Source organism: Tetrao urogallus (genome assembly GCF_951394365.1).
Source record: "Tetrao urogallus genome assembly, chromosome: 2".
Classification (NCBI taxonomy): domain Eukaryota; kingdom Metazoa; phylum Chordata; class Aves; order Galliformes; family Phasianidae; genus Tetrao; species Tetrao urogallus.
The window spans coordinates 13,043,703-13,059,112 of record NC_136814.1 but is presented as its reverse complement, the minus strand read 5'-3'; the positions used below and the strand labels follow the sequence as shown (position 1 = coordinate 13,059,112).

Genomic DNA, 15,410 nt, shown 5'->3' with positions numbered 1-15,410 from the left:
TTGGTTTCTCAGTATCTAAAGTGAACTTACCTAAGAGATGATTCTTGGAGCCCCACATAACAAATTTAGCCTCTGTGAAAGTTGCCCTGCTTTTCTTTGCAGCCCTTTGGAAGTAACCTGTGGACTGCTCACATTTGGAAAGCCATTGTACAAGGCCTTTGGGGGTGGTGTTCAGCTCTTAAGAGTACAACCTGAAAAACAATAGTCTGGTGATAAGGCACAGCCACAGCATGAATATTTCCTTGGAAACAGTTTTGCTAACAGTTGCTACTTCTGAAAGGCTCATCATATTCATGACCCAGTTATAGTAGCTTAACTAGCTGTTGTGCCAATAAAGATGTGTCTGAATTCTCTCTAGAATTTTCCAAATAGTGACAAGTAGAAGTTAATCCGTTTTAACATCCCTATCTTTCATAGTGATGACTTGAGCAAAGTCACTGCTGGTGAGGCCTTGGAGGGTTTTGTCAGGTACTGGTGGTGGTGATAAAGAAGCACGACCTTCTAGAGAGCCATTTGCTCATATGGAGGATCCGTGCTGACAAATTGTTTACATTCAGCCAGTATCCTATTTATTATGTAAAACCCTTCAATTTTCAGTCCTCTTTAAACAGAGATTTAGTTGTGTTCTCAACAAACTATGTAAACTTGAGTAAAATACATGATTCAGTAACAGTTTACTGATTTATTTATTTACTTTAAGTTACTGCAGTCAGAGTTGGAAACACTTGTCCATAGGCCGAATTATTATATCAAGTCCTGTTGGAATATGTTGTGCTATATTGTGCTGTGTTGCAGACATGATTAACAACTTTTGTTATGAAAAGACTAATCATCAGAATAGCACAGAATAAGTGGTGAAGTGTCATTTCTGTAGGTTCTGTCTGGTATATTTGTCCAGAGGTATGTGTGGGCTTATTTGCTACTGTGAATGTCTTCTTGGGAACTAAACTTACTCTGACATGCCGATTTTTTTTTTTTTTTTTTTAATGATTTTAAAACAAAAATGAACTGCATGCATGTTTTCAGTATGTGTTTTTTTAATATGTGTCTTCCTTTCAATTATTTCTGCATAGAGCTTCGTATGTTTCCAGACAAATTTGTTGTTTGTATCAGTAAACTTGAATTTAATCCAAGTACTTGGACATGTGAAAGCGGTGCACTGGTATGTACAAAGCTGGACTGTAATTTTTCTGGTTTGTTTTATAGCGGTAAGATGAATGTATATATGTAGCTGTAATTATCTGTATATTTGTGAACATCATCTTGTGATCAAAATGTCACATTAACAGTTGTACAAAACATTTGGGAACAGATCCTTAAGTGATTGTTTGAAGCAGACAAGAATTTTTGGAATTTTTGGAAGCTCAGCATTTTCAGAGGAACATAAAGCTTAGAATTTTGTCATTTATCCTTGAAACACTTTATTTTCCTTGAGGATAATGGAGCAGATTCTAATGTCAGTGGCTTTTTTGTATGTTTTCTTAGCACTTGTTCTGCAAGACAACTCAAATGAGTCAGTTCTAGGCCCTGTTGGGGGAAAAAAGTCCCCAAGCATTTATGGGCGGTGGTGTGTAGTTAAATACCATAAACAATTCTGCTTAAATATTTCATCTTGAGGGCTTTATAAGGGTCAAAGGCTCATGAATTTCATGCTGCAGTTAACTGCCAGTTGTCTCAGGAGTGTTCACATTGGCCCAGGTGGCCTGCGGTACAGCACACGGTCTGCTCTGTGCTTGCAGTAAGAGTCAGCATTATGTGCTGATCTCTATGAATGTGACAGTCGTTTCTCTTGGATATATTAAAATATATTCAACATCTTATAAAAAAATCTAAACATTGTGCTTAGTACTTTTTTATATCAAGCAGGTTTGTATTTACTGTACTGATTGCAGTTTTTATTATCTTGATTCTTCAACTGGTAAATATCCTTAAATGTCAAAGCAGTAAGGAAATACTTTTCTCAGGAAGACGTAAGTCTAACTGCTTTACAAGTATTTTGCTATTTTGAAAATTATTATTTTCTCAGTATTGCCTTGAAAAACTATTTAGATGCTTTTAATAGAAAATCCTGCCTTTGCATTTTGACTGAGAAATAGTTATTTCTTGTTTAAGAATCTCTTGTGCAATATCCAATTTCCGCCTTTGTTATTTGTATTTAGCTTTAATGATAAATTTTCTTCTTAGTTTCTTTCTGTGAGTCTGTGTAGTAAGAAGGCAAATGAAAAATAGAATTATATGGTCTTTAGTTTGACTATTTAGAAATTTGATCTGATATATGGAAAGTCCTAGTCATTTTAAAAGGGTCTTTAAAGGTTTGTGTTTAAAAACCAATCAAAAACAGCAGCAAAAAAATCCCACATCAAATAATCTCAGTGGGATCATACTGAAATCAATACTAAAGCCTTGGGAGTTTGCTTTACATACAGATGCAGTACGTGCACATAGAACAGGTGGGCATGATCAGTGTAGTGTGTTGGTAGAAGGGAACAAAATAAAGCTATCCTTAAGTCATCTTCCATGATTTGAAAACTAACAAGAAGTGAGTAGACCCGCAGCAAATGTTCTGCAGTACTTTCTTAACTCTTGTCACACTAACCTAAGGGGCTTCCTGTGGACTGTTTTATTGGTCCATCATTTCTACAGCATGTTAATGCTACATTTTTCATACAGTACAGTTCAGTACTTTCCCAAACTGAGTGGGTGTATGATTGCAACTGAGGGGCAATTTCAGGTTTTTTTTGTCACTGAAGAAATAAAGACTGAGGATCTGCACTTTGTGTGTGTACTTTTCACATGCAGTTTAGCACTGACTGTGCCCGAACTTTTAACTAGATTACAAAAGACCACCCAGAAGACCTTTCTGTTGATAGACTCCAGTGTATTCTGTCATGGGCTAAAAATGAGGCATATGTTTTGTTTTCCTCTATATGTTGTTTAGGTTTGAATCATTCATTTCATAATATTGTATTTAAGTTCGTTTTTGTGTTTAATCAGCTCACACCCTTCGTTTGAGGGTCTATCTGTGTTTTATAAAAATAGTTGACTCTGTGTTAGTGGAGATTTTGTCACATTTCAGTGTTGCTTATTGTCATTACAGTTAATTTAGTTGAGACTTAACAATTTTTATTTTTGTTTTATACCTGCTGTTATGTAGTTTTATGGTTTTCGGGCAAGCATTCGTTCCTGAGCTATTTTGTCTCTCCTGGCAGAGACAGTGACTAAACCAGGTTTCAAGAGATGTAGCCAGATAAAGGATATTCTTATGTCCCTACACCTTAGGAAAGATCATAATTATATTGCTTCTGAGATATTCACAAGCACAAACTGCATGCACAAAATACTCAGAGAAGTGATTTAAAATCTTGTGATGCATCCCGTAAGACCAAGGAAAAGGTGGCTTAGGCAGACTCTGTCAAATTAGATTTAAGTTTAGTTAAAGATTTGAGAGCGCTTCTAAGGAGTAGATCTGAAATAAAATAGAAGATCAACTGATACGGAATTTTCTCTATTCTAAAATCTGTTTAGAAATGGGTGTTGTCGTATCTATGAAACAGGCTGCAGGCAGTAATTATCATTTTCGAAGAAATTTCTTTTTAAAGAAACATTACAGCAAATTATTGAAAATAATTCAGCAAATTGGAAGGCTCAAGGAGAAGATGGAAAAATAGCCTGGCTTATTAGTGCTAAGTACAAATACAAAGCCGTCGATTCCTGTTTTGCAAAACTGTGTTTGTAATCTTGAATAGTTCTGTCTTGGAAAAGAAGACCGCTTTGGGAATATGGCAAAAAAGAAAACCCAGGCAAATGAAAGAGCTCTAGAGAGATCAGTCATCTCTGCAAAGATTACGACATTTTTGGGGCTGATTATTATGTAGAGAGCTAAAATGGAAAATTGGAAATGGGTTATCTGAAGAAACAATGTAATGGAAATGGGTGGAAGGTTTATTGAAGGCTTGGGACCATTTGAAAATGTGCTAACAATGGAGTATTCATTGATAACTACATCAGCTTTATACTGGAATCTATGAGAGGAAGTGATTGTAGGGAAAACATAAAGGAGGTCAAGCGAATGACGAGACTGATGTGGAAATTTGAAATTACCATTCATATGACATCAGAAAAGAAAGTGGAGAGCAGGGGATCCTGCTTTGATTATAAAGATCTCCAGGTTACCACTAAACTTTGTTAAGTTGCAGAGGAAATTATAGAATATTGCTCTTAAAAAAATACAAAGCAAAAAAATAAAAATAAAGCAAAGCATACATAGGTAGAATAGGAGAAGAAAAGTCCTAAAGATATGCCCTGTGCCTTTTAGTTCTCCAAGAACGAAAGAAGTAACATTTCATCATCTTCATACATGTCTCATTTTATAAATTGTTGTGACATACTTTATGTACATTGCAGAATTCTCTTTATTAAAACATGGTATAAGAGAGCAAGTGATATAATTTGCTTGGATTTTGATTATGCTGGTAAGAGGCTTCTGATTCTCCCATGAAAACATGTACGCTTAGCTTTGATTAACAGAGAGCTTGATATTAGTGTGTGCTGCTGCAGCGTTGTGCTTGTTGCAAGGCAGAATGAAAAGGAAAACCTTTTTAGTTTTTGGTTTTTTTTTTTTTCAGGCAGGAATAATTTGTTACTAGAGGATTTTGTGTGAATTTAGTTATCTTAAAAACTTTAAGGTGTTATCAAGTAGAGCAGGGGGAGAAGGAAAAGTTGTGGAATACAGTTATACATTTCACAGTCTATAAACTATTATATCACAGTTGAACTGCTGGAGTTTCTACTGAAAAGGTAGTCCATATTCCCTCTAGTTCCAGCTATGTATTGCTTTCCTTTCTGGTTACAATGGATCAGCCAAGTGATTCTTCAGCCAAGAATGAATTAGTTCATTGAACTGATCTAGAAGAAAATTATTTACTTGTGAAGTTTCTTTTTTTCCTTCTGCTAAATTGGAGGATTAGTTTTCCATCATCTCAGTGTACTTAACCAACTCAGACTGTACTCTAGAGTTGCTGACTGTGACACAAAAAGTGTAGCAGGAGCACGCAGCCAGGACTCGGAAGAAGACAGGATTACCCTCTGAGGTAGCAGCTGATAATTACCCTCATTTAGAGGTAACATCCAAAATGCATGCTAATAGTTCCTTTTTAATACTTGCTTGGCTTTCAGATTCATTATCAACTTTTAAATTTCATACAATCTATTTTTCATTTGTTTTCAAATATTATGCAAAATTTTATTTGGTCAATTTTGGAGACATAGCTAAAGGAAAACAATGTTAAGCTGTAGTTCAGCAATTTCTTTAAGAGGGTTCGCTGCTGGGGAAACTGCAGACAACAGATCCTGTCCATATACTGCACGTGGTTGAACAGCTGAAGAATTTTCTGTTTTCTCTTTGAGTTTCCATTTCTGATGCTTCAAGATTTTGTCTTTTTATTTATTTTTTTTTTATTTTTCCCTCTCACCTTTCATGCTTAACTCAGTCTGATGCAAGACTGAACCTTGTGGTGCCTCCTACCTTCCCTTCTCTGATCTGTGCATTCTTGTCCTTGACATCTGTCAGCATTGGCATGTGAGGAGCTGGTTCAGTTCACTGGTTCCTGTGAAAACAAGGATTTTTTGGTTTTCTTTTTTGCTGTTGTTGTTTGCATGGTTAGCTTTCAGCTGGATGACTTCAGTGGCCGTGTTCTCACTGTGTGGCTGCATAAACACTCACATTGATGCAGAGGCTTTTGGCAGTACTCTGTGTTTGATAAGGGTGAGGTTTTCCTTTTAATGTCAGTGTAGCTTTAAAGAGTGCTGTGGTACTATTGTTTTTGACTTGGTCATAAAGAAGAAAGCTACAGCAGTTTTAAAATGTTCACTTTTGTCACAGGTGTCTGCCTTTTCTCCTTGAAAATCACCACTTCTACGTAACAGTTTGCCAAAAGGTCTGTGTGCTTGCACCTCATCTTGTAATTCAGCCTTGCGGATTCGTACAAACTGAAATTCATTGAGCTTTCAGCTAATGCACCAAATGAGTGGGAGCAGCTGGGGTGTGTGCTCCCTTCTGCCAACCCTGATGTGGGGGCAGAAAGCTCTGCAAAAGGGGAGGGGAGGGTACCTGAGAGTGGTAATGTGGGAGATTGCTGCAGCGTGATTTGTTAGAACTTGTCTTAGTTTCTTCTTATAGCTTGCAAACAGTCTGATTCATTTTCTGCATGGCAAAGAATGTCATAGCTGTCTGCCGTTTGTTATAATAATGTTCCAGAGAGGTGGACAAATGATGAAATGAAATCTGACACAGTTATTTCAATTAATCAAGACTAGGAAAGGCTGTGGAGGTTTTCAGAAAAGCGTCACAATGGTTGGTGCGAGAGTGTTAGGGCTGTAAATGAAAATAAATTGATAAAGGTGAAGTCTTTCTGCTGAGAAGAGCAATTACAGTGTTTGTGCATATTGCTGAGTGAAGAAAGTAAAATCTCTGGAGAAGCCAAAAGTACGCTGCAAGGAACCAACTGAAAAATCTTAACTCAGTTTTTTGGTTGTCATTTATTGGTAAATGAGACCAGATATGGGTGTATATAAGGAATGAAATAAAAAGTAATGTCTTAACGCCGGTAAGCAAGTTGAGCATATCTTCATTAAAACATTATGTACTTCTCATAGTGCAAAATGTAGATGAAGAGTAGTAGTAGTATGTACAGCCCTGTAACTGCAACGTAAATTCTTAAGCATGTAAAAGTATTTCAAGATGAAGCAATCTTCAAAAAGGAGGGACAAATTGAGTAATCTTTTACTGATTTTAGTAGTTGCTTCTTACGTGAGTAGTCCATTTGGTTTAAACGCAACTACTTAGCAGCATTCACAGGATCTCATTTGTCAAAGCCTCATGGTTATTTAAGATATTATCATCTGTCATCATCCTTCACCTTCCTCATTTTGCTCTTCCCTCTCACTCTCTTGCTGTCCCAGTTTATCCTGGTGTTTAATACAGATCTGAGCTCAGATTGTAGACTTTTCACTGAATGATGTTCTTTCCTCTCGGCAGACTTTGAGAGGATGAGCACTTCCAACAAAGGTGCAGGGTGTAAAGCTGGCAGTGTTGATGTTTAAATCTAAAGTGAGCTAAAGATTTTATTTAGTTGCCGTGCATCTGAGAGATTTTGATAACTAGCGTGGAAAGATTAAATTAACTTGAGATTTTGATAATAATTTTCTGTATTCCTCTTGTTAAAAGAATTTGTCAGGTTTTTTCTTTATTTTTTTGAAGAGCAGTCTGTTCGTCAGCCTCCAACAGAACAGAACACTGTTAAAACTGATTGAAATTGTACAGCTTGACTGAAAAGTAAGCTGAAGCCTATGATGGTATGGTTCATGGAAGGATGTTTGAACAGTTTCTAACTTCTACTGGTCCGCTGAGTAATTCACTCTCAAGCCTATGGCACGCATTTTTGATAAGTGCGTTTGCACACATTCTGTGCATATTGCATATTGTGTGCAAGTTTCCATTTTGTTGCAGTAAATAGTGACTGTGACCTGAATTTGGAAATGAATGCCTTGATACTGAGTGCATTTTTGCTTATCTTTTTTCCTCATGTTGCATTCTTAATCCCTGACAGAAATCTTAACAGGTTGTTCTGTCATTGCTGGAACTTAACAAAGCAGCTTTTTTGTATTTATCATAAATCATCTTTTGCCTTCTGCCAGTCACCAGCTTTCATCATAATGCCACTGATTTCCTGGCTTATTTCTTGCTTCCCATCCACTTGAATGACTCCAGCTCCCTCCTGTTTGGTTCACTGCAGTGTTGCTGCAATGACTGAGCTACCCTCTGTACAGCCATCTATATGGGTTTAAAATATTAGGAAAGTTATTTCTTTGTTTACAGTTTTCTTTAAACATGTAGTAGCTGACTGGCTTTGAGAGTTTTGTAAGTTGTATTTTCTTGAGTTCACATGTGGGTTTAGAAACTATCTGGAGGGACCAATCTCCATGAGCTCGGAAATCTTGGGGGTTTGCAGAGCTGGGTGTTTTGTTCTGGAAACCAGGCTAATATACTGATTAAACTGTTGAACAGTAATTCTCTCCTAAGCCATGCACTTCTGCTTGTGTATAACCAACGAATCAAGAATTAAGGTTAGTCTTTCCAAGATTTCCTACAGTTCTTTAATGCTGCTATAATTCTGTAGAGAGACTCTTCAGATTTTCTTTTTATGAGAATGACTGTTTTGAGTGAATGAAACACGATTTTGTATATGTCATATATTTTAAGTACTGCTTAATTCTGCTATACCATTTAGATTTGGCAAGCAGATAGAGGATCCTAATATCAGGCTGCTAAAAGCTGTAGCACAAGATTACAGGAGTGGCTTGCTTTTCCACCTACCCGTGTGAAAGTTAGTAGTGGATGATCTCTACTATGGCAAGTTGAGGGAAATAACTGAGCTCCATATGAAATTGCTGTTGTCTCGTTATTGAAAAAGTCTTTTAGGAATAAAATGCACATTTTATGTGAATGTTCTCATCAAGAAATAAACTGTAAGATTAATTGCAAAGGTTGGCTGCAGATCAATGTTTATAAGGCATTGGTTTTCTTCTTAAAAAAAAAACTTCCTTAAATTTTTCTTTATGACTTTTGTAAAGATTATTTTGTTTGCAACACCATTCTGTTTTCCTCAGTTTCTTATCAGTGGACATTCTCTCTGAAGATAGAATCTGAGTCTGCTAGCATCAGTATATAAAATTAGAATGATTAATAGCTCAATTACTTAACATTAATTTTAACACTTTTTGCCTTCAAGCAAATAGACGTTATTTAGTCTTTATTTAATTAATATTGAGTGCTTTTTGAGTATGTAAATAAATCATTTGTTTTGAGAACACTTTCTATGGCTTTAGAAAAAGTGTTAAGTTCTTGCTACTTATGTTAGATATATTTGCTAAGTTAAATAGGCCCCCTTCTAACTTTCTTTTTTTTTTTTTAATACAGCATCACAATTTTTGGTTTATGCCACTTGTGGCTTATTAAGCTTTTTTTTTTTTTTTTTTTCCCAATTATCTGGAAAGGTAACTTTGAATTTCCTAAATTCATAGTGGTTTGGGATTCTTCCAGTAACCAAAATATCACTGAAATCCAAACAAAAGACTTAAGTAGCAGAAAGGTATTTTCCTCTTATAATCTGTTCGCTTGAAACCAGTCTGATCCTTTGGGAACCTTTGGAGTGTACATCGCAGGGCTTTGTCATGAACTGGACAAACCTTGCACTAGGAAGTACACATCGCAGGTACTCTTGACCAGCAAAAGCATAACAGTTGAGATCCATAAAATCAGATCAAAATGAATTTTGGTGGTAGATAATGAAGACTGCTGATCTGGGAATTAGATTTTGCTTTCTGTGCTAAGCTGGTAGATTTTAGGTTGTGCACTGAAAGGATCCTGTTTTCTCTGCTTATTACCCGAGTTTCAACCTTTTCAGAAGAATGTATTTCAAAACCATCATTGTTCCTGAAAAATAGCTGCTTCAAATGGGAAATCAGTACTCCCATGTGTAATGTAGAAAGTGGTCCTTGCTATTTTTACTACAACTTTCTGACATACAGAACAGTCCATTTGAAAATATAAAGTAATATTCTGCAAGTCTAATCAAGGAATTGTATTTCAGGTTGAGAATACTATCCTTTTCTGTACTTGGAAAATTACTGTGAATGTTTTACAGTGCAGAAGTTCTGAGTGAGAGGGCTGGGTTCTGGGCCTTTCAGTGTCCAAAGGGGGCCTATAAGAAAGAAGGGGACAGACTCTTTAGTACAGTCTACTGTAATAGGACAAGGGGAAATGGTTTCAAAGTAAAGGAAGGAGGTTTAGATTGGATACAGGGAGAAGTTTTTTACAGTGAAAGTGATGAGGCACTGGAACAGGTTGCCCAGAAATGTAGTGGATGCACTGTTCCTGGAGTCATTCAAGGACAAGGTAGATGGGGCTCTGAGCAACCTGATCAAGTTGTAGGTGTCCCTGTTCGTTACAGGGGATTTGGACTAGATGACCTTTGAAGGTCCCTTCCAGCTCAAACAATTGTATGATTCTGTAAGTAGAATCTGTAAGACAGCTACATTGCGGCACTGAAAACACTGTAATCTTTGTCTCACAAGTCATGAAATGACTGGAAGATTTTTCATTCATGTATGGTTGGATAGAAGGCTAGACTTCACTGTATCTGATATAGTATCTGATTCATCCTTCACTAGCAAGCCCCCCCACTTGTCTACCAGATTAAATAGCCCTGTCTGACCACACTGATCTGCTGGACATCTATTATAACAGCATTGAGATCTGAAGATCTATGTGATTGAGCTTATGACACTGCTAATGTGACACTGACATTAAGAAAAATCATGCAATTGCAACTTACATAAAGCTCCCAAGAATAGGAATTTAACTGCTTTTTTTTTTTTCACTAATTATAATTTTTTTCATGTGTTACTGGGATAATACTTTATAACATTGCTTCATCTATATTGTTATATACAGTCTGATGTTGGGGACTGTCTTGCTGCGTGTGCTCCGTGGGGCCTCAGTAGGGACTCTTATATGCTACTCCAATGTTAAATATGATTTATGGGACTCTTTGATGTTTTCTATTAATTTTTTTTGATGAGAAACTTGAGCTACATTGATAAGTGCAACTCAGAAATTGTGTGGTTTGTTTCCTTTAAGCAGACATGAAATGTAATTATTTTTTACAGTTACTTTATTGGTACATAAGCATGTGCAACAGTTATCCTGAGCATAGTAGGAGACTACTAGAAAATATGGACCCAAACCAGAGGAGGGAAAGGAGGCAGCAAAAACAAACAAACAAACAAACAAAGTGTGAGCGATATTGTAAGGCTTATTCGTGGAAAAGGCCAAACCTTTCAGTCTCCTTCACAATTGTAAGTTGTAAGGATACTTGATATGTGCAAATCCATATTTAGTTCTTTTGCAAATATTTAATGCAGCTTTGCTGAACTGAACTGTGTTGGAAAGGGCTGCAGATGGCAGCCCTTCTTTTGAATGTTTTTGAAGGTTTATTTTTGAGTATAGGTAGTACAAGTATGGATTTTCAATTTGAAAAGCCTAAAAGGAGTATATTTTGTGCCTAAGTCATGTTATGTGTGGGTGTGAACAGAAGTTCTTGGTTTTTTCCAGACATCTCTCTGGACAAATGTTAAGGATATTCAGAGCAGGTTTTGCAAGGTCAGTATTTTGAGCAGGTAGGGTAGTAAGTCTTTGTAAGCTTCATTTCTGCACGCCCTTAGCTGAGTTTAGTGACAAAAAGGAGTGAGCTTACCCTAGGATTTTAAGAGCACAGATTTCTAATAGATCTTGGCAGTTCAAAGGCTAAAGAAGCATTTTAATCTTGTGCCCACCCAGTCTCTATACAAATGTAAATATGTCTGTCTTTAACAATTTGCCAAGAAATGTGGTTTTAATTTGTTAGCAGCAACCCCACTCCCTGCAGCTCTTTCAGAGTCAAGTCACAAGTCTGGCGGTGCTTTGACGTTTTTCTCTGTCGTGGTGTCATTGTTTATATGATGTCTGCTTCTGCTGTCCTCCTTTTTATGCCTGGAATATTTTTCTTTAATTATTTCACTGCCTAAAAGGAATTTGGGATTACTAGACAGGATGAGAACAGATTAGCTTTTTTTTCTTTCTTTAACAAGTTCTGAAGTTCCCATAGGAAATAAATAGTATTCCCAAAACAGACAGGATTTTTTATTTTTCTTAATTAACTAAAATAATTAAGTCTAATAAAGAAAATAAAGGAAGTATCACCAGTAATGGCTGAATCTCTTAGTTGTTTATGGAGTGCCCATTGTTGTTATTTGTGACTCTTTGCCTTCTATTGTGGACTTATTCCAGCCTTAGGGAGTTTACATCACTCCTAATAGCAAAAGGCTCTTTGGTTCCCACAGAGTTTTTCAAAGACTGACTCATATGCCTCATGTTAATTGTTCAGCTCTCAAAATACAGCACTTACAGGGTGTGGTTCTAAGGGGAAAATCTACTGTACTTAGAGGGCATGTTCAGAAGTGTTTCACATATAAATCATTTTGATTATTTTTTTAATACCTTAACCCTTTTCTGTCACTGTGTTGTGCGATAAGTTACTGGCAAACAAAATGAAAGGTTGATGATGGCACAGCAAACGTGTCTGCCCTTCCATTCTGAGCCATTAACTTCCAGTCTGACTCAACTCACAGTGGAATGGCTTTGTTATCTCCGCCTCTCTCTGGGGTCTGCTCTTCACACCCTTGACTGCACATTCCAGGCAGCAATCGTTCACTGCTTATAATGGGATACAAGTTAGAACTGAGGTTTATTGCTTACCTGCAGTAGTAAGTATGTGTGGACAGCAGCTGTCCTCGATCCTCCCCTGTCTGCACTGACACACAGGTTTTTGTACCAAGTGCTACTTTCCACCCATTGTTTACCATATCTACGAAAATCATCTTAGTGGTCTGGTGATCCTATCATAGGCTGCCTCACTGATGTTCTCAGCTGAGGACTGAAGCAGACGTAATGCAATTAGCCTTTCCAACTACTATAACTTGCAACGAGGAAAGTTCAGATGCTTCTCTGTTTGTACTTCTCTGGCTAAGTAAGAGTGCTCTCTGGCTGCTCTGATACAGCATTATTGTGCAAGATCCTTCAGTCTGAGTCGTGCAGATGTTACAGGAAGTCAAATTAATTTCTACAGACTTTACAGTTAGTCTGTGCATTCTCTTAAAAGTGGCACAGATCTTTTAGTATCTTCATAATATTTCCTTCTTCAGTAGCTCACAAAATATGAAAACATATGAAGTTAAATTAGGAAGCCCATATCTCTCGCAGGAATAGAAGCAGCAATTCATCCTTCAGATTAAACTAGTCAGGCTTGATTTTTGAGATTGAAATCGCTTTGCACGCACGTCCAATGTATTTTGTGCTTATTGTAAACACGTGTTGCAGTGTTTGTGCACAGAACTTCATGCATCTGTTAATGTACACACAAACATTTGCACAGATTGCCTCTGAAACGAAGGCTCAAAACAGCTGTAGTTTTTTGAAGTGTCACAAGGGCCCATTTTCTTTGCCTGACTTGACTACCCTCTTTTTGCTTACAAGGCAGAAAACTGATTTCACTGCTTTGTTCTTCTGGAAAGAGTGGTGGGATTTACCCCTTCTCCTATAGGAACTGAAATGAGCAGCTTAATCCCATCTCAGTGACAGGTTCCTGAGTGGCGTTCTAGGTAACATGTTCCATATACATGCTTAGCTTCCTCCCTCTGCTGTCCCCCTGTGTTTCCATTCTTTCATACTGCCTGGCTTTTAGTGAGCTGGATTTAGAGCTCGGATCAAGAAATGATATCAAGAAGCACTTCCTACATTTGATGATCCCCCAGTCAGAAGTTTCATCATTTGATCTGATGGAGAAAAAAGCTATCAGAGGAAAGGAGGCACAGAGAGCCTCTTCTCTTCTTGACTTTGCAATGTTGTTTTTTTTTTTTCCTTTCTAGCCTCAGAGATAATATTATTTTGAAGTGTGTGGTGGTTAATAGTGAAGTCAGCAACTGGCCCTTCTCTCATTGAGATCCTTTCATTGTGAAAGGAAATGCTCACAGCTTGAAGAAAAAGAGCATTTTCCTTCCCTCCCTGTTGCCTCAATCTCACATTATTTAAAAATATGGTACTGCAGTTAGTTGAGACCAGAAAGAATTCCCCTGTTGTCCTGTAGTAGCCAACCACCACAAGCTTGAGTGTTTGAATGTTAGTATTAAAAATTTTAACCCTTACCTTCTTAAATGAGCAAGTAATACTCTGTATATTTTTTGTAAGTATGGAAAATTATGGGAATTCTTCTGAGAATAAGTGTATAGACCACTGCGCCAGTCAGTCTCTTCAGAAAAAAACTGACAAACATGCTCCTGTCTGCAAGAGAGATTCCTGGCATTTGTCACAGTTTGAGCCACAAAGATGTCAAATATTTGCCAACAGTTTCTCAGACAGTTTGGAAAGCTGCATCCTTTATGTTTCAGTCTTGTTTGTTTGTGATATATTTTAGCATATGAAATATGTTCACTGGGAGACTGAAAAGGGAGTGAACTGACTAGACCCAAGTATTAAAAAATTAAAAATAATTCTCTTCTTTGCTGTTTCTTTTAGACTGCTCAGATCAGAATAACAAAGAACATCTGCAAGTCTTAGTATTAGAAATGAAGCTTAATGTTGAATAATTGTATCTTGATGTGTCACATTTCAAACCTGTGTTTTCTTTTGGAACAGAAAGAAGTTTCCAATGGGACATCTGAATATTTTTCTGAATCTGCTGAAAACAGAAAGCTTCAGCTTAGTCTGAACGAACAGATAAAGGAAGATATCTTGAAGGAAATGTATGTCTCTTTGTTTCTAAGTTGTTATATTTAGAACCTGATAGAATTTGTGTTAATAGAATCTAGTCTATGTAGTAAAATATCAAATAATATGAACTTCTCTTTAAAAGATTATTCAACATCATTAGGGCTGTCGTTCTGCTGTGAATAAAGGACGTAAAATGATCCTTCTTATTCTGTATGACATAAAAAAATGAAAGCTGTTATAACCCGTATAGATATCTCCTGTAGCACAAGGCAGAACCAAAACAGGGTGTCTTTTTCTTGAAAGAAGCTCTGAGCCAAAATAAATAAGTGCTGTTTGAGTCTGGTGAAAAACACTTGCAAATATGTATTTCATTTGTTTGGAGAATCTGCAGTGGTTGTGTGATAGTCTGGATATTTTGCCACAGCTGAAGAGTGCCCTGCACAGCTCTGGCCTGTAGTAGATGAGGGCTTTGGTTGGTCAGCAGAGCGTGTTGCCTGCTGTACCAGGGTGCTATTTTTATTTGCACCAACTGCCAGAATTTCCACATATTTAGTATATCAACCGTGGACTTGGGGATTTGCTGTGAAGTCTGGCAAACTTCAATTTCAACCCATGTTGTCTTGTTTGTTGTTTTTGGAAGGGAGATTAGATTTGGAGGATGCCAGTTCTACCTATTCTGTAGGAACCACTTTTCGAAGGAGTTAAATATCAATCTGGGAACTGCTTGGTGCCAGCAGACCAGCAGAAGGCAGTGCCAATATGGGGTGTTCTATAGCAATTTAGACTGAAAACTTTAAGTAGGCAGCTTCAGTACTCGTGCACAAAGTTCATTTCGCAATCTGTGTGAAGTTTGGATTGGTAGGTAAGGCACTCTGCCGAGGAGTGTGTATGAACTGATGCTCTGTCATGTCCCTTGTGATTGATTCCCTTTTCCTGTATAATTCCTTTCAGAATATCATCTGCGTGCATTACCTAAGTCCTTCCCAGATGAGCAGGCTTGATATTAGATGAGTGGTGGTTAGCTTTAAAGTAGTGCTTTGAAATG

The 15,410-nt window shown here is 37.2% G+C and overlaps 1 protein-coding gene across 1 annotated transcript in view; it reads left to right on the top strand.

The window, feature by feature from the left end:
* Nucleotides 1-15,410, top strand: part of SLX4IP (SLX4 interacting protein) — a gene marked incomplete at both ends in the record, with an annotated part of 37,105 nt that overhangs the window by 20,361 nt on the left and 1,334 nt on the right. Inside the window, 2 exons of the mRNA XM_079532789.1 lie at nucleotides 1,074-1,162; nucleotides 14,291-14,397. Coding sequence (XP_079388915.1) covers nucleotides 1,074-1,162; nucleotides 14,291-14,397 — 196 coding nt within the window. The remainder of the gene's footprint in view (nucleotides 1-1,073; nucleotides 1,163-14,290; nucleotides 14,398-15,410) is intronic.